The 19,583-nt window shown below is 39.2% G+C and overlaps 1 protein-coding gene across 23 annotated transcripts in view; it reads right to left on the bottom strand.

Annotated features, from left to right (window-relative positions):
• Nucleotides 1-19,583, bottom strand: part of LOC139940146 (titin-like) — a 235,669-nt gene that overhangs the window by 188,370 nt on the left and 27,716 nt on the right. For all 23 annotated transcript variants that reach the window (XM_071936406.1, XM_071936421.1, XM_071936416.1 and 20 more), the window contains 13 exons: nucleotides 18,956-19,046; nucleotides 17,859-17,972; nucleotides 15,938-16,054; nucleotides 15,001-15,175; nucleotides 13,994-14,223; nucleotides 13,394-13,516; nucleotides 11,460-11,651; nucleotides 10,584-10,698; nucleotides 9,696-9,937; nucleotides 8,700-8,822; nucleotides 7,738-7,929; nucleotides 7,209-7,402; nucleotides 5,974-6,778 (listed from right to left, as the gene is read on the bottom strand). In XM_071936406.1, coding sequence (XP_071792507.1) covers nucleotides 5,974-6,778; nucleotides 7,209-7,402; nucleotides 7,738-7,929; nucleotides 8,700-8,822; nucleotides 9,696-9,937; nucleotides 10,584-10,698; nucleotides 11,460-11,651; nucleotides 13,394-13,516; nucleotides 13,994-14,223; nucleotides 15,001-15,175; nucleotides 15,938-16,054; nucleotides 17,859-17,972; nucleotides 18,956-19,046 — 2,713 coding nt within the window. The remainder of the gene's footprint in view (nucleotides 1-5,973; nucleotides 6,779-7,208; nucleotides 7,403-7,737; nucleotides 7,930-8,699; nucleotides 8,823-9,695; nucleotides 9,938-10,583; nucleotides 10,699-11,459; nucleotides 11,652-13,393; nucleotides 13,517-13,993; nucleotides 14,224-15,000; nucleotides 15,176-15,937; nucleotides 16,055-17,858; nucleotides 17,973-18,955; nucleotides 19,047-19,583) is intronic.

Below are 19,583 nucleotides of genomic sequence, written 5' to 3'. Positions count from 1 at the left end.
ACTAAGCAGTGGCACACGCCAGTCAATCCGGCTGCCCTGGCTGCCTAGCAGGGAGGCCTCACCATATATAGCTAGACTGGTGCTGTGGTGTTTGTGATTGGCTGGTTGGTGAGGGTACAGTAGGAGGGCTGGATGTTGTGGTAGTGATGAGCGTCACTGTTAATAGTGTAGCAATGATACTCTAGTGATGTACATGTTATATTGAGATAGCTTCTTCCAAAGAAGTTACTACACAGGTACACATTCATGAATCATATATTATACATATAGTAGAATGGTTATAGCTTTTTGTTTACATGAAATGTGTGCACAATATTATCCAAACACTGTACTCAATTCACATTGTGGACTTTTCCTATAGGCCTATGTAATCTCACTACATGTACAACAATGATGATCAAGGAGAAAGGACCAGTATACAAATCCAAAAGTTTGCAAATTAAGTATGAAGCTTGAAGGTTGTGAAGGTACAGTAGGAGAACTTGATGTTGTGGTAGTGATGAGCATCACGTTTATTGTTGCAATGATATTCTGGTAATAGAAGTTATTACTTGTACACTCGTACAGACTCGGGTGCATACGTACACATTCGTGAATCATATACTAGTGTATTATGGTTTTACTGTGTTTACATGAAATGTGTGCACAATATTATCCAAACACTGTACTCAATTCACATTGTAGACTTTTCCCCTAGTCCAGCTGTACATGTAGGCCATCCTAATTCCTATGTAACTCCATACAACAACGCATTGATATCAAGGAGAAAGGACCACATACATACAGTACCTACTAAGTCCACAAGTTTGCCAAATAAGTATAAGTTTGAAGGTTGTGTTTGCAGTTTGACTCTGACTTCAATGGGGGATGGATGGAGAATGGACAGGCATGAGTGGATCTAAAATGTCCAGACTCATGTTTCATCAGGAATGTCATAGTAATAAGCTGTCCTGGGATTAAGGTCAGCATTAGCAAGGGCCCATTGATGAAAATCAGCATTTAAAAAGCAAATGCAATGCACCATCTCAAAAGATAAAACAACTTTTGATTTGTTTTGTTTTGTTTTGTTTTGCTTTGTTTTGTGGCTATAAAAATCACAAATTTTGATGAAAATCAGCATTTAAAAAGCAAATGCACTGCACCATCTCAAAAGATAGCCTACGTGTATAACAACTTTTGTTTTGAATAAAATTCACAAATTTTAAGGAAGATCAACCAAGACACAACATTTTCACTGACTTCCTGACAACAGGTACTAAAAGAGCATATCGCAAAAAACACTACCAAACATTTAACACCAAAAGGTACATCCAGCTGTTCAAAAGATTGTTTTCTGTGCAAAATTTCTTCTTGTATGTGTGTATTATGCAACTAGGGTGTGACATTAAGTGCAGGTTTGGCCATTTTCATTTTGCAAAGGGCACTTCCACTGGAAAATCTTAAGTCAATGAAATCTTAAGTCTTGAAGGGGCACTAAGGCCAAGACCAGGGGCAACGGGGCAATGGCCTCAGTAGCCTGCATATATGTTAATTCTGGCCAGTAAAGGTACCTAAGCTTTCTAAGGTATCCCAAAGACATCACCAAGAAAAAAAGGCCACAAATATCAACGAATATTACCTTTAAAACGTATGTTTTTTAAATAGAGTTGTGGGCCTACATCTTTATTACATGAAGTAGGCAAACACGATGAACCAATTGCCGGCCTGGCTAGATGGTCAAACCATGGTCAAACTAAGTCACTCCATGACAAGCCTTTCCGTCTATACACATAACAGATTTGACCAGTCTTCTTCTGTGTAAATCCCTTTGTCCCATTATAAAGAGCATGTTATATTCACAATGTGTGGCAGTTGACATCCTGTTCAAACATTTGAGTGTGTACAATACACAATTAAAATAAGTCTCCTGAATGAATGGAGCAAGCAAGCTAATCGAAGCATTGAGACCATTTAAGAACTCACTCCATGGTAGTGCAGTTAATAACTTCCTAAAAGCTAAAGTAGTACCGTATTTTCCTGCGGATAAGACGCGTCTTATCTGACTTTTTAGACCCCAAAAACATTGATGCGTCTTATCTTTCGGTGCGCCTTGTCTGCTGACGATTGATTTTTTTTTATGATCACTACGTGAAATAAAAAATACCTTCATGTCCAGTTCAAATCAACGATCTTTGTGTGAAGAATCCTTACTCAATAATGCGGTCGAACAAGGCTATTCAGACACTGTGACCGTATTTTCGTTCGAACAATGCCGCAATCCCCCAGACGGTCCAATTATTCCAACAATGCTACAACGTGTTTATTCCCCATTCCATTAATGCCGCAATGCGTCTAGCTTTCGGTCCAACAGACGTCGGCAGTGTACAAACGTTTTCTGTGTGGCCGGGTATTCGTTCCGAAAACGATTGACAGTCAATAACTTCATACAAACGTCATTCACCCAACCGCTATTGTGTGGTAAACTTTGAGGGTTTATTTTATTTTATTGCTTCAAAACTTCGGGTAGGAACGGTTGTTGAAATCATGGTTGCCCTTGCATGAAACTTGCCTGTAAAATCAACGATGTCCAAGTTAAGACTCGAAAATCTCTCAAAACGACACAGAAAATTAGCCCCAAAACGCAACCGTTCCGAGGTCTGTAAATTTAATCACGCAACACAAAAGCAGATATCACGCCTATAGTCGTTGTTACTGTGAGTGTGACAATAAATACAAAAAACATTGAAAGCTAGAGGGCGTTTTGGAACATTGTAATAGACCTTATCGCAAATACCAATGCGCAAGCGCAGACTGTTGAATGAGGTGCATTGTGGGATAGATACGCATCAAATTTTGCTACCAGCTAGACCACAATGCACCTAATTCCAAGCTTTACGCGCGCGCCCCGGTATTTGCGAAAAGGTCTATAGCGTGAGGTTAAACGCCCTCTATTGGTAAAAATTAACGCATTGAGACAAGACTTGACGTGTCTGGGCTAGACTGCGCCCCTGTCTTTATCCGGAAGGTCCCTGCCGCTAGATCCAGTGATTCCCTTTGGATACAATGAACGTGCAGTGATATAGATGCCCAATAGTCACTGCTCTCAAGTCCGCAATGGAATTTGACTGCGTATGTATACGTTCAGGCTATGTCTGGGCATGTTTGGGATCTGCACAGTCACGTGGGAATTTTGGCGCATTTCCAGGCAGCGCAAATGCGACGGCTTAGCGCAACCCGTCGGCGAACATCGTTCAATACGGTGCCCACATGGTCTCCAACATCTGTTGTGCAATCTCGAGATTGAGCAGCGCAATCCACTGTGTACATGTGCATATTAATGTGCATGCAGCGACATCCCGGCCGAAGGATACATTACTACACCCACACGCTACGTCCGTCTGTCGTTGCAATGTATCTGTATCAGCAAGGATCCTCGTAGTTTGTGGGGACGTCGGATGTGTCCAGGGAGGCATTGTGTTCATGTTGCAAATAAAATTAACTTCAGACAGTGCGTGGACCATGGTTTCTGCCCGCTGATTGGGCCGAACTTTATGTTATTTACAATATACAGCGTTGGCTGATTGGATAAAGGTCGGTATACGTAGGTTCTCAAAGGCAACAAATTACGTCTTTGTGTCAATGTACCGACACCGGGTGGCGCCAGGTGTTCTTTTGTTTGCGGTTAAACGTGCGCCTTGTGCGGCGGTGCGCCTTGTCTGCTGACGTTTGAAATTTTTTTGGTCATTTTAGCGTCCTGCGCCTTGTCCGCCGAGCGTCTTATCCGCAGGAAAATACGGTAGTCCCAGCCGATTTTCTATACCTTCCGCCCAGGAAGTAATTAAAAAGCAGGACAGTTCTTTCCCGAAAAGATTCTCAATAAATCTACTCCAGGGTAGTAGAATATATAGTACGAACATACTCTACCTGGCAAGAGGACACACATGGTGTTACCGCAATTACCTGGGACTTTTCATTACTAAAGATTAAGAGAGGAAGTTAGCTTTACTCTGGTCTTAAATCAGGGGTATTCTTAACGACTTGACAGGAGTGCGCTTACAGTGGTCAGTCTCATATTTAGGAGTGAGAATGAGGTTTTGTGAGGTCAAGTTCAGATTATTAACGATATGTATCATCAGTAAGTCAGCCTGACATGCAAATTATCTTATAACATCATAACAAGACCATCACAATTTCCCCAAGACAAACTGGATACTTTTCAGAGACCAACTTTGAACTGAAGTATCCCATTGGTTTTATGATGTAGGCACTGTAGAACGTCTCATTGGAAACTACATGTATTAAAGGCAGTGGACACTATTGGTAATTACTCAAAATTATTAGCATAAACCTTACTTGGTAACGAGTAATGGGGAGAGGTTAAAACATTGTGAGAAACGGCTCCCTCTGAAGTGACGTAGTTTTCGAGAAAGAAGTAACTTTCCACGAATTTGATTTTGAGGTCTCGAAATCAAGCATCTGAAAGCACACAACTTCGTGTGACAAGAGTGTTTTTTCTTCCATTACTATCTCGCAACTGCGACAACCAATTGAGCTGAAACTTTCACAGGTTTGTTATTTTAAATGCATTATGTTGAGATACACCAAGTGAGAAGACTGGTCTTTGAGAATTACCAATATTGTCCAATGTCTTTAAGTTTCATTGAAAATAAGACAAGAGAATTATTGTCAAGAAAAGAAAGCAGGTTATCAGTCAGAAGTGGTGCATGGTATTTTTGCTGGTATCCTCATTCTGGTAAGCATAATTTTGTTGTGCTTAGCTAATTTTTGTTTTTAAGCAGCTTTTTGTAATTAGGCCCTGGGCTTGATTCACAGATTTATGATCCCTTACAGCTAGACACTACACAGAGTCACCAGCTAGACTACATTACACAGGGTCGAAGGGTTCTGACTTGTGTATTAGGCCGTGTCCGAATTGGCGACTTTGACTACAGCTACGGCTAGATCAGCGCGTCTGTCAGTGTTGAAGAATAGCAGACGCGCGCGCCCTAGCCGTATGTAGCTGTAGCCGAAGTCGCCAATTCAGACATGGCCTTAGTGCCGCATTCAAATAGACACTGGATTTGGGCAATCAATCATCTACATGGACAACTCTTCTCTTACTATTTACACACTGCAGGGGTGAGAGTCATTACTAACAAAAAAGTCTGAAACTTGGATATAAATTCAAATGTATGTTGAAATGCCATTTCTACCTTTTGGTAACCCCTGGGGTTATAGATTCCAAGCAGCTTTTGGAAACAGTATCCAAAGCACTAGAGAAGTAGACCAATGAGCAGGATTTCTTTTTTTATGGAAAAAATTATTGTCTGATTTTCTTCACCGGGCCAACATAAAAAGTATGAATTCAGCCAAAAGTCTGAACAATCTCATCCCTGACATTGTTTGATGAAAAATAGCGTAACAACTCTCCAACAATTATACTCTCACGAGACTGCTACTATGAGTTTGACTACTGCTTTCGCGACTACCACCCAATTTAACAACTGGTAAACCCTGAATGTTGTTAGTGCACAGCCTATCACAGCCTATCACGTTTGGAATCATCTGACTGGGCAATTTGGGCAAAATCTGTAAATATTCAAACTAAAGGCCTACTTGAATATTAACAATACTTTTTAAACAGGATGGTAAGGAGTTGCCATATGAAGAAATTAACATCAAAGTTAACCCATACAGTAGTTGAAAATGTTAAGTTAGGACAAGTACAAGTGCCGTAGCGTAAGGCATGCATAACTTTTAAAAAAAGAATCACTTTTACATAATATTAATTTTTGCGTATTCTTTATAGCCGATGCAAATTTAACATCTACTATAACTTGTAAACAAGTCTACTCGTATCTAGACCACCATGAACAATGCCATCAAGGACAAGGCCATTAATACAGTTAAGTCTGTATGACCATTTCAGTGGGTTAACCAAAAAAATGGCCTCTCATTCTCTTCCTTATATACAAATAAACAAGAAGAACTCACCTCATAAACCATTGCTTCAAATTCCTCCAACTTTCTCAATGCTTCGTCTTCAGGCTTGCCACCTCTTGGTGAAGTGTGCGACGACGCTGGTTGACCATTCTCATTGGGAGGAGGGGCCATCCTTTCATTAGGTGGTGTTGGTCTCGATAGAGGAGGAGGGGCAGACTGAACCGGAGCTACAGCCACTGCCCTGATTGGCTCGTCCACCGAACCAGGTCGACTGGTTGGTCTGTGGTTGGGAGGCTGCCTAAAACCAGGCGGAGACATGCTATCATGAGGGGAAGACACACTTACGGAAGGCGTACGAATATGTGGGGAAGACATTTGAGGAGAGGCTAGCCTGCGCCCTCGCTCATCAACTGGACCTGGTGTTCGACTCGGCGAAGTGTCCATCCTCTCTGGCTCTTGGTTGTATCTGTCATAACTTGGACCCCTCTGGTGGCTCGGACCAATCCGTCCGCTACCATTGGGGGTCCTTCTGTCTGGAGAGGTCACTTGTCTGGGATCTTGTCTGGGATCTTGTCTCCCTTGGGTCATTCGAGTTGGTGGTGGCATTTGACTGTCTTCTCTGCGCGTAAGGGACACAGGCTCAAGGACATCCCTCCTCTGGGTGACATCCTGCCAGTCTGGGATGGAGCGCTGTGAACTGGAGCGCTGCCACCCTGGGGAACTGGAACTGACCGGGTGACCCCAGATCTTATCCATCTCTCGTTTCTTGGCTTCGAGTTCTGAAAGTCTCTGGCTGATGTTGGTCACTTGGGGTTGGAGCTCGTCTGGAACGGTTGCCCGTGGAGACTTGACAGTTCTGATTAAGAAATTTTTAAAAAAATCTTATTTGAAGAAACACTTTAATGTATCACAGAAACTTCATCACTAACATTTAAACTGAAGTTCATTGCAAATCATTCTTTTTATGAATGACCTTTGATGAGCTGAAACATTTAATGTTGATCTTGTTAAAGACAGCACAATTTTGTCGACTAAAAAGACAAAAATTGCTAGCTCCTAACAATAAAACAATTTTAAGTTTGTTTGATACGTAATCACAACAGGAAATTTGTCCCTTGGAAAAAAGAGAACTAACTTAATGAGTGCAAGGGCTGATCTATTGTACACATGTTGTGGGTAGACATTTCAGGCCTATTTAATCACAATTTTTATTTGTCTTCCGGAGGGCAAAAAAAGGGAAGATAATCATGCCTGGTAAATCTAAGAGATTTGGTGAAGCCATTTACCTGTCTGGTGAGAGGATCGGTAGCACCATACGATCTAGCAGAGCTCTACCCATGGCCATGGTATCAGCATAGTCTCTTAGCAGTGAGTCTCGTCGTGGAGTGTAGGCCTGTAGGAGTCGTTGGCTAGTGTGGGGGTCAGACGAGGTGATCTGGGGGGCAAGCTCAAGGCACACTCGGTCCATTTGGTCAATCAGCTGTTGGAATAAAATCAGTCAGATAAACAGAAGATAAATTAACTTTTGTTTTAACAATATACATTGATGTGTGCTAGCACATCCGGGTGGGATTCAAACCCACGACCTTTATAATTCTAGAGCAGTGTCTTACCAACTTGACCACCAAGATTGCCTGGTAGCTACATGTAGGTGCAGTTCGAACCTTATATTTTAGGAGCAGGTAGTGCAACAATTTTTCGCAGGTTCAAATCCCACTCTAGTCATTTGTTTTGTTGCTCAACCCAAAACCATTCTATTTAATCTACAAGTACATGTATGCACAGTAAATTAGCAAACAAAGTCTCTCCTCGTACCTTTTCAGCATTTCTCTGGAACATATGGGACACAGAAAGCCTGGACGCCCTCTCTCCAAGTCCCTGTGAGAATCGTCTCCACGCTCGCTCCAGTATTTGCGCTTTTTCGTGGTTGGGTTCCGGGTCGTAGCGGAGGGATCGTCTAAGCACAAGGGCTGCACTCAGTAACTCTTTACCATAGCTGTATGTACCCTATAAACATTATTTAAAAAACATACTTATTAAGCGGCTTATGCAGACCCTGATAGCACTTTACAAAAAAATAAAGAAGCAAAGTTGCCAAAGAGTAATAGCAAAGAAAAAAAGAAGAAAAATGCAAAGAAACACATAATTGTAATGACAAGTAAACCAAGAATTTTCTCCAAAAGACAATCGAACATACTGATCGAAACATCGAGTTGAAACCAATGGTTCTTTTCAGTATCGCCCAACTCATTTAAAGATTATCGTTACATGGTGTTACCGCAAACCTTTACTATATCATATTTCCACCATGCAAAGTACCACTTGGATATTCTTTAAGATTTGACAATATGCGCTTACAGTGGTCAGTCTCTTAAGTTTAGGAGTGAGAATGGAATTTTGTGAGGTCCAGTTCAGATTATTAACGATGTATATCATCAGTAAGTCAGCCTGACATGCAAATTATCTTATAACATCATAACAAGACCATCACAAAATACCCTAGACAAATTATATATTTTTCAGAAATTAACTTTGAACAAGATGTTTGGATGTTTGGCATTTATTTCAATGATAGGTGTGGAACTATTTTGACGGAAAATATTTAGGTTCACTAAGCTGAAAACAATTAACCAGTATTTTCTGCTTACAAACTGTACAAAATCTGGCACAGTTCTCAAAATTAAAACAGTGGAATGTGTGCCCTTCCTTCCCTCGTTATATTTTTTAAAACGGCACAAAGTTTCCAATTTTATACGATGAAGCTGTATGGTACTCACCCTCGCTGTATCCTCAAACTTGTTGTGATCCTTGCGTAGATTCTCCGCCTCTGCTGCAGTACGTCCGATATCTACATGCTGTGATAACATGACTTGCAGTAACTCCTGGAGCCAAGCTATGGCCTGTCAAAATCATGAAAAACCCATCAACAATTAAAACTTGATCTACCTCTTTATGAAAAAGAGTGATTGGCTTACATTTCAAAGCAAGAAGATTTTCCTCAGAGCTAAAAGGATAGAATATGTACAGCGTATACACATAAAAATATCTATACCTGAAGAAAGCAAAATTAGTTTGGTACACACAAAGAAAGCCGAGGGAGCAGTGACTAGTTAAGGTCCTGGAACCATTTTTTACCAAAGTAAAGCTTACTGATTTGATAAGAAGGTTTGCAAAATTAAACCGGCGGTTACTTAAGGTTATCCTTAAGGTTGTATTTCGTTCAACTCTCTTAAAGCTTTTTCAATACTGTGAAAGAAATTAAACCGCTTCTGTCAGTTTCAAACCATTAGGCTAAGTAAACCTTTTAATTTTCGTTTTAGGAAAACCACAAAACCTTTTACGAGGGTCATGTTCAGAATTTTCAGTATATAGCTTCATAATCAGGTTTGTTGACCTGACAAGCGGATATAGATTATCATCACAACAAGACCACCAATATATGTTATGGTACAAACATAACAATAAACCATAAATGACAACGGGATATTTATTTTAAAATAATTTCACACACTGACTTCTTAAATCAATGCAAAAAATACTGAATGGCTCAACGTTTCGACCCTAGCAGAGTCTTTCTCAAAGGCTAAAATGATAAACCTTTTTTGTGCATGCAGTACGTTTATCTGGAGGTCATTGGTTCAAGTCCCAGTACAGTCAATTTTTTTGTTAGAACCAAAACTTTAAAAAAGCATTAATATATGCAAACAGAATAATGCTTATTCAAAAATGCTAAATCCACTCATACATATTCATACGATCTCCTCCAGCCTCACCTGGTCTGCATCTCTCTCACAGGTTCTTAGTTGTAGAACCTGCTGCAGTTTGAGTTTCCTCATATCGGACATCTCATCACACCTCGCCTTACGGTCCCCGAGCTCTGCCAGGAGCTGCTCTACGTGTCCCTTCTGGATGGAGTAGTCCGGGGTGATGTCTTTACCAAAAGCGTTCTTGACAGGGAGGGACAGCATGTCTAGGAGGGAGTGGCCTTCTTCTTTGCCATCTTCAGCTGCATAGGCTTTAGATTTAAGAAAAAACAAGTAAACAGCACGTTAATCCCGCTCAGGTTAAAATCAGGCTTTCTTTGTTCAAACCAAAATTAATTAAACATAACCCAGTCAGTTTCCTGTGTGATTTATTACTTGATATTAAAAGGCAGGAAAAAATCCAAACTTTTAAAAAGAAGAGTGCATCTCATCTTGGCAATGTTAATGGCACGTTAATCCCGCTCAGGTTCAAATCCTGCTCTAGTCAGGTTTTCTTTAGTTAAACCTAAAATTAGTTTCAATTTACCAAGTCAGTTTCCTTTGTGATTTACTACTTGATGTTAAAAAATGGGAATAAATCCGAGCTAAAGAAGAGTATAACTCATCTTTGGTAAGTGTCTTAACTAGGATAAATAAAGTTTTTTTAATTTGAATTGAATTTAATTACTTCTTGGATGTGCAGCAGATAAATAAGAAGTTTTCCAGAAATTTACTTTAAACTAACTCAAGAAAGATTTGTCACATACCGGAATGTACTGATTTAACATTCAAAGTAAACACTAGAAGTCACACGGAATTCCCTGCTTCAGTAAGCGCTGATTCTTTGCTTACAGTAAGCAGAGAAATGAAATTAGGCCGAGTTCTACTTGAATGATAATCTGGTTTCCATTGACTTACCAACTGCCTCCGACTGTTCGTTCAACTCTCTTAGAGCTTTCTCAACACTTTCTACTGTCTCAACGGTGATTTCAGTTACACATATCTCTAGAAGAATGTCCATCTTGGCAAAACACTGTGAAAGAAATTAAATTGTTTCTGTTAGTTTCAAAGCATGAAGTAAGACTTTTAAATTTTTGTTTTTAGGAAAACAACAAAACAATTTAGGAGGGTCAAGTTCAGAATTTTCAGTATAAAGCTTCATAATCAGGTTTGTTGGCCTGACAAGCAAATATATTTTATCATCACAACAAGACCACCAATCAATGACAAAAATTACAATAAATCATTAAGGACAAGAGGATATTTAATGTTAAATAATTCCACTCGTTGACTTCTTAAAATGATAATAAACCTTTTTTAAAGCTACATTCATTGCAGTATGAGCACTTAGGACAAATTTTGAATCACTGTAGCTCATTCAGAAAAGGTTTACGCTGAACAATTCAATCAACAAACAATTTTCTGTCACACGCCGAAGATGACTTCAAGGGCTCGACTTCACAAACCAAACAAATTCATTGTGAGATAAAATCAGCATTGACATAGTAATTTGTACTGTGACATCACACTTTATTAGCAACTACGATTGATTTGCAGTTCAAAACGATCTAAACACTTTGTGAAATCGGCCCCATGGCAAATTTCATAGGGCTGCACAAAAAGTAGCTAAGCACATCAAAATTATGCTTACCAGATTAAGCTTACCAGCCAAAATAAAATGACACATGTACCATTTGTGACCCGTATCCTGCTTTCTTTTGCTTAACAGAACAAATTTAAGCACCATATTTTGCTAGAAAATGGTACCCTGGATAAAAAGAGAATTGAGCCTACCTGTTCAGCTAGTCTATGGAATCTGACGGAGCATATGAGCAGGTTTCGTCGTCTCTCAAGCCTAGAGGCAAAACTCCTGCACACAGTATCCATGTAATCCTTCTGTGCACTGATGTCATCCGCTCTGGGGTGTCCCTGCTTAATCATACTATCAGCGATGTGTCTCAGCTCAGCAAAGTTACCGTAGGTATCCTGTAATGAGATAAAAATAACTGTTAAGAAAATGCCAACTCGTTGGAAATATTATAGAGTACCCCTTGAGCATTCCAGAGCAGTGTCTGGCAGACAGGTACTATGTTGTGTGTGGAAATTTTTGTTCATCAAAGTAGTGTGTTGTATATAAATATGGAAAGTGTCCATCATAAAGTACTGTATTTTGTCCGGAAAGTTTTATTCATAAATGTACTATATTGCGTATGAAAAGTTTTAGTGACAAAATACATTTTTAAATTTCTTCTCAAGAGCTGTGCACACTTTGTGTATGTGAGGTGTCCATGATCTGTCAACCCTGGTAGAGTCTTTCTCAGAGACTTTTAGAAAGACTCCGCTAGGTTTTTTGCACTATAATATTGTTTTAAAAAGTGTGCAAATTGAATTTTGAACATTGCTCATGGATGATGGCTTAAAGGCAGTGGACACTATTGGTAATTGTCAAAGACTAGCCTTCACAGTTGGTGTATCTCAACATATGCATACAATAACAAACCTGTGAAAATTTGAGCTCAATCGGTCATCGAACTTGCGAGATAATAATGAAAGAAAAAACCACCCTCGTCACACAAAGTTGTGTGCGTTTAGATGGTTGATTTCGAGACCTCAAGTTCTAAACCTGAGGTCTCGAAATCAAATTGGTGGAAAATTACTTCTTTGGCACTTCAGAGGGAGCCGTTTCTCACAACCTCTCCCCATTACTCATCACCAAGAAAGGTTTAATGCTAATGAATATTTTAAGTAATTACCAATAGTGTCCACTGCCTTTAAATGAGGATGTATGTAGTATACTGCTACTAAATGTAGCATACATTTATCAGAGGTGCAGTCTTTTTTGGTTTCCAAAGTAATTAAGTCCATGAAGTTGCTACCTTTCAGTTTGTTTTAAGTTACATATATCATACGTGGATAATGAGTTCTGTAAACTATCACAGGCACCTCATTCAAAGAAGCTGTCTGTCATCCACTCTGGTAGATTCAGACTGTGCAAGTTTCGCACGTATATGACTATTGAAGTGCATGGTTGTGATTCTTTCACATGCTAAAGCAATGCACAAATTAAGAATGTGACAAACTAAACTGCTCAAGAAGTGCATGATTCAAGCATGATACTTGGCCCCTGGGAAAAAAAGTAGGAAAATGTTACAGAGTACAAGGGATTGAACGTCTACTAAAGATGTGTCCATTTACATGGATCGGTATTCTCCTAACAAATTTCTCAGTCTGGAATATTTGTGAGGTCAAGTTCAGATTTTCAACGAGATTTTTCATCAGGTAAGTCAGCCTGACATGCAAATAATGTTTTAACATCATAACAAAACCATCACAAAACAAAATTCACTGACGTTTAACTAATACGACCTTCATGTCTTTTTTTTCCATTTTGAATTAAAAAAAGAGAAGGCATTGTACTTTTCTCTTTTTCAACTAGACATAGAACAGGAAACAGAGTTCTAAAAACATCAGGCCTATATTACTTTAACAAAAGGCTAAGGATATGAAACGAGAAAACTATTGTTCTATAAAGTCCATCCATTTCCTACAATTAACGTCATGATGATGAAACGTTCCTGGATGCTACCCTTTTCCCCCTTGATATGTATTGATGTTCAATGTCATCAAGAGTAACCAAACTACATTAACTGTCCCTTCCAACCTCACTTTGGGTTACATTGCTTTGAATGGAAGAAAAACAAAATGGCTTTAACAAGACCAATACTTACAGTGCATTTCAGTTCAAGTTTTTCATGCTCTCTCCTGAGCTGATCGGCCTCGCTGAGAGAGTTTCCGATTTTGACCTGGGACGCAAGAAGTTTCTCCCCCGGTCCGACAATCCAATCGACAACCTGCCCAAACCAAACCACAATCACAAAACAGTCATCAACTTATTTTTAAACGATATTTGCTTTGTTATAATTTTGATCATTATTTTGTTCTTAAGGACAGTCTTAAGAACTTTGAAAACTTTGCACGATTGGAAAACAATCTGGAAACTGACATTTGCAGTAACACAATGTTATTAAGTTTGTAAGGAGTTTTAGAAAGAAAAGAAAAACATTTCCAAGGGTCAAGTTCAGAATTTTCAGTATAAAGCTTCATAATCAGGTTTGTTTTCCCGACAAGCGAATATATTTTATCATCACAACATGACCACCAATAAATGTTTTGTTCTTTTGAAATCAATAGTCTAAGCTTCATCAAGGTCATTTTTGAAAAGAAAAGACAGCAAAACAGGACACATTCAGAAAAGAAAAAAAAGACGCATTCAGCAAAAATTAGTTACAATTTACTGCAACTTTGCCTAAACTCTTCCTGATACATACCTTTTTGATCCCACCTTCCAGTTCGCTGAGGTCCATATTGACCCCAAGCTCTCGGTCCCGATCCGTCAGGTAAATCTTGAGTTTACTCTGTTTGTCTTGTAGGTCCTCCAGGACCTGTTCCACTTGACCCTGTAGCCTGACTTGATCCTCGGTCAGACCACTCTGGTCCTTGACGTCCCTCCTAAAGCCAGAATCTGCATCTTCCTTTAGCCGTCTCAGTAAAGCATGTCCTGTGGAGTGATAATGTACATGTACATTGAAAGTAACCTCTTTATGAAACTCAACACAGAGAAAGATAGAACAGGCAATAACCTTAAAGTGAGAAGATTGTCCTTGGTGACGAACCAACTTATCTCATTTTATACTTTTATACAGTCAACATTTGAACATAAATTCTTTTTATTGAAGTAAATTACACAGGTTTAACTATTGACTTGAACAACACAAAACAGCTTGACTTGTCTGGCCCGCCTGTGGTCCACAAACAATTTTGAGCCCTGCCAAAGACTGCAGGTACTGAGGTTATTTCTATTTGTGGCAAAGTTCAGGGCCTTAAGAAGCCAACAATTGCAACAAATGTTTGTTGAGGTTTTCAATTCACTGGAATGCACACCAAGCTTTTCTCAAAAAAGAACAACAAAACCTGGTGCCTATTATGAAAACCTCTGTTGTCTTTCCCTTGTCAAGTAAATGTTTCAGATATTCTCAAAGGAAAACAATAACTCCAGTAGCTGCCAAAAAGCTCCAGAAAAAAAGATACCGTGCAGAGGCATGAACAAGACTTTGACATATAGACTAGAAATTGTTAAAATCTGGCCAGCAATAACTGTGAAAATGTTTTTAGGGCACCCAGGCATTCTCTCCTTGGTAAAGGGCACTTTATAAAAAGATTGTACAATTCTACTGGAGCATTTCAAGGGCACCAAGGCAATGACCATGGGGCACAGAGGCAATCGTCTTTGGTGCCTCCATGAAGTATCAGGCCTGAAATAACAATGTATTCTTACCAAGCTGTAAGACACCACTTGGCTGATTGATGACAACCTCTCGCAGTCTCCTATGTCTCCTAATAAGGTCCTCTGGTGAGAGATGTTCATCCTGTCTTCGATAAAGTACCTCCTCGTTAGCCTGGTCGAATCGTTTCTGTATCACCTCGGCATCCTTGATAAACTTCTCAAAGTCCTGGAGAGAATGTAGAAGACAGGTAACTATTATTTGTGGTGTGTCAAGGCTGAGCGGTCTATTTCACCGGACACAAGCTCAGGGCCAAATTTCATGGCTCTGCTTTATATACCGCCGAATTCTGCGCTTAAGATCACGATTCCCCGTTACGTGCAAGCGCCGAATTTCTGCGCTAGCCTTGTAAGTGTAGAATGCCTAGTAACATGAAGTACGTACGCGCAGAAGCCAAAGTTTGTGGCTAACCCGTGAAACACGCTTGCCATAAGCACAGAATTCCCTGCTCCCGTAAGTGCCAATTCTGTGCTTACGGTAAGCAGAGCCATGAAATTGGGCCTCGTTGTTGTCAGCAGCAGAGTGTGGGTTCGAATCCCGGTCATGACACTTAATTTGTGCCCGCGAGCAGGGCTCCCAAACAGTTGGAAAGGTAGTGCATTCTGCTCTACCAACCAGGCTCCTATAATGGATGATACCCATACATACATCCTTATGGACTATGGGAGCGCAATTATCTCAGCCACAGAAGTACATGTAGGTTGCAACTTGTCCATGGTGACAGTTGATTTGGGTCGATAGCCTAAATCAGATAAGTGTAGCCATCCCTTGGAAATCGCCGCCTCACCTTGTAAATTAAACAAAACTTAATAACAAATTAACAGGGGTGCAAAATTAGAGTTGGCTTGAAAGAAGGACAGCTATTGCTCCAAAGTTGCTGTAACTCTTCTTTTCAAGGAGTTTTAAAGTACCATTATTTTGTGCACTTACTTGTCTGTTCTGAACCCATTCAGTGTGATGGTAGGGCAGGGTTCCTCCAAAGTCTTCAGTTAGGTCACCGAGGTCAATAAACTTTGTCAGTTTGGAGAGATTGGACAACATTAGGGTCTGAATAATAAAAGAACCAAATTGTAAAAGAAAATACTAAATCAATTTTAAAAGTTGAAATTTGATAGACATTGACATCAGAAATATTTAAAAATGGGGTGGTAGAAACCAATTGTTCTGAAAGCAAAAGACTGGTAATATTCTTTCAGAATTTTCCATCAACTTCACAGCCTGTATTAAAGGCAGTGGACACTATTGGTAATTACTCAAAATAATTATCAGCATAAATCCTTACTTGGTAATGATTAATGGGAAGAGGTTGATGGTATAAAACATTGTGAGAAACTGCTCCCTCTGAAGTAACGTAGTTTTTTGGGGAAAAGTCATTTTTCACAAATTTGATTTTTCGACCTCAGATTTAGAATTAGAGGTTTCGAAATCAGGCATCTGAAAGCACATAGCTTCGTGTGACAAGGGTGTTCTTTCTTTCATAGTTATCTAGCAACTTCGAAAACCAATTGAGCTCAAATTTTCACAGGTTTGTTATTTTATGCATATTGAGATACAGCAAGTGAGAAGACTGGTCTTTGACAATTGCCAATAATGGCCAGTGTCTTTAAACTTTCCATATTTTTTCAGGAAAAACACAAAACCATTTAGGAGGGTCAAGTTCAGAATTTTCAGTATATAGCTTCATAATCAGGTTTGTTTTCCTGACAAGCGGATATATATTATCATCACAACAAGACCACCAATAAATGTTTTGTTCTATTTTAAATCAGTAAGCTTTATAGGCCTAAAGGTTAAGTTAAAAATAAGTTGCTTAGGTTTCCAATTCAAAACCTTCTCCTGCTCAATAAAACAAGATCAATTTTATTTCAGGCCTGTTAAGAACATTTCCGGGTCCAATTTCATAAAGCTGTTATGCAGAAAAAACAGCTTAGCAAATTATTTGGCTAGGCAAAGAATTGCTAAGCAAAGATAAGCGGGGCACCAGTCTCAACAATGTAAACTTTATTGACTTTTGGTTGATAACTGTGTCTGCTATGCAAGATTGTTCTGTGCTTAGCAAGTATCTGTTATCAAAGTCTTTACGAAGCAGGGGCCCTTGTCTATTGCTAAAATCCTTAGCTACATGTAACATCCCCACAGTCTAGTGCATTTTGTCTTGAAATTCAAGCCCGGTACTTAAATCTAAATAATGACTGGAGCAAAGTTCATTTCCACTTTCTGAAGATAGTCTTTCAAAGTTATGCACCTAAACTTAATGCAAGAGCCAGCTCACAACCATACCCATACATGTACTCAACTCAACCATAACCCATCCTCAACTTTCAATGAAATAATCATGACAAAGAGTAAGAATTGTTCATCTGAAGGTTGCGTTACAAAACTATTCCCCTTAACAATAAGACAGTAACCCAGCCCAATTGTTGCCATGTACATGTAAGTAATATTCTTCAAATCACTAACTTCAACCTGATATACTCACAGCACAAACGTCTTAAAGTAAAAAAACTTTCTACCTCTTGTGGGATGGCCCTGGCCAGGAATCAAAACAGGGCCAAACTTGTGACAGAAGAGTGCTTTACACACTAAGGCTAGCCACCCATCATCTGTCACGCCCATTTCATTCCACTGCAGGTGGAAAGCCTCTTCACCAATTCTCAACTTCACTCTTTCCTGAGCTGTCTGTTGCCAAGCAATGCCCCTATATGTACTTAGTTCATCTCTCTACCTTCTGTTATATCAACCCATACTGAGGCTTTATTTTTATTGTGGATATTTAACGGGCTAAATAAATAATAACAACATGGTTCATTTTCAATTTTAAGATGTAGGCTGGAGAGTAGTGTCTGCTCACCTCAAATCCATACTGTGGTTTGTCCTTCTTGAGGCTGAGACTGGCTCTCTTACTTTCCCAAAACGCATCTGGTTTGATGACATACACGGAGTGTATGCCACTTGGTATTGCTTCCTATGGAGAATAAACAAACAAACATCCTACTGAACAAATTCCAAACAGAAAAAAACTGGCAACAAATTCACAAAACAATCAATTCTGCAGGCCTAGAATTCAATCTTCAAAACGACAAGGCCCTTTTTCATTACGCAAAGGGCACTTCCATTGGAAAATCTTGAAAACCACAGTCAATGGGAAACTTTTAAAGGGGTACTAAGGGCACCAAGGCCAAGACATGGGGCACTGGAGGCTATGGTTTCCATGGTCTGCATGTTATTCCAGGCCCAGTTATGTATGATTAACATTCTGAGGTGCAGCTACAGCTCAAGTGACAAGTGACAAGCCATAACCTCTCCAATGACAAAATGTTTATTTGTCCTACTAGTAATATAGCGCTTACGTGGGAGTCACTTCGCTTGGAGAAAATGCTACTTCACAACCTGAGTTATGAGAATTTGTAACATGCTTATAATACAGAAAAAAATACTTGATCTTGATCTTTTTATAAAAGCCCTTTAAATTATCAAAGGGATTTTTCAAATGAGCATTAATTTGGTCCGATTGGTGCATGGATACGAAACCAACAACATCTGGTTAAAAGTAAATTAACCTAGGACTCACCAGTGACAAAGTTTGTCTTTGTGGAAGGCAAATTTGTTGCCTTAGAGAAAGACCCTTCTATGGTCAAAACATGAGGCAATTTAATTGTGTTTTACATTTCATTTACCCCACAGGTCATTTTGGTTGGTAAGCAAACTGCCACAGCTGATTATATTTTCTCATAAAAGGACAATTTCAAACTTCAGCAATATGATTCTTTATTGCAAATGACCTAAAGCAACCAACTCTGCTATAATTTTCCCCTCTTTTCTTTTTTTAACAATTTTTTTGTCTCTTCTTTTTTGTAAGTTCATTTCTTTTTAAAATGCAATCAGATTACTGCTGCAATATTTGCTGATCTTATTCCTGATTAACATGTGACAATCAAAGTCTGGTACCTGTAGTACTTTGAAGAATGCCTTAAGTGACTGCCAGGTGGAAGCCCGCATGTCAGTGATGATACTGTAGCCATGCTCTCTTGCCTCCTCACTGAAAGAAGAAAAAAAAATGGTTAAAAACATCATGCACAAATCTTATCTTGATTTGATTTGGTAGAGGCGATGCATTAGAGTGACAGATAATGATCATTCACTGCTTCAAGGGAAATCAGCTTGCTCATTTTCATTACAACCAAGTTTAACTTTAACTTGATGTAAAATAAAAGACTGTGTTTAAACTGTAAAAGAGTAATGCAAATGTTTGAACAGTATCAATTATGAAGTGTACTGTAGATGGATTGCACAAAGCACAATCGACCGCCATATTTGATGATAAACAATGAAAAAGTGCACGCAAGTATGCGCTGCGCACAATACAACTCTTAGCCAATGATAGCCTTTCACTCCTTCACATTTCATCAAAGATGGTGGTCAATGACGACATGTGCAATCCATCTATTAAAGTCAAAACTGGGATAACCTCATGTGAAATTACTAATTTCTCATGAATTTGTCCAAATTATGTTGTTGTAAGAATTTGTAAAGATTTTTGTGAATCACAACAACAACTAAACCAAAGAAAATATAA

The sequence above is a fragment of the Asterias amurensis genome, chromosome 7 (genome assembly GCF_032118995.1).
Source record: "Asterias amurensis chromosome 7, ASM3211899v1".
Classification (NCBI taxonomy): domain Eukaryota; kingdom Metazoa; phylum Echinodermata; class Asteroidea; order Forcipulatida; family Asteriidae; genus Asterias; species Asterias amurensis.
The sequence above is the reverse complement of the archived record's forward strand: the minus strand, read 5'-3'. Positions and strand labels throughout refer to the sequence as shown.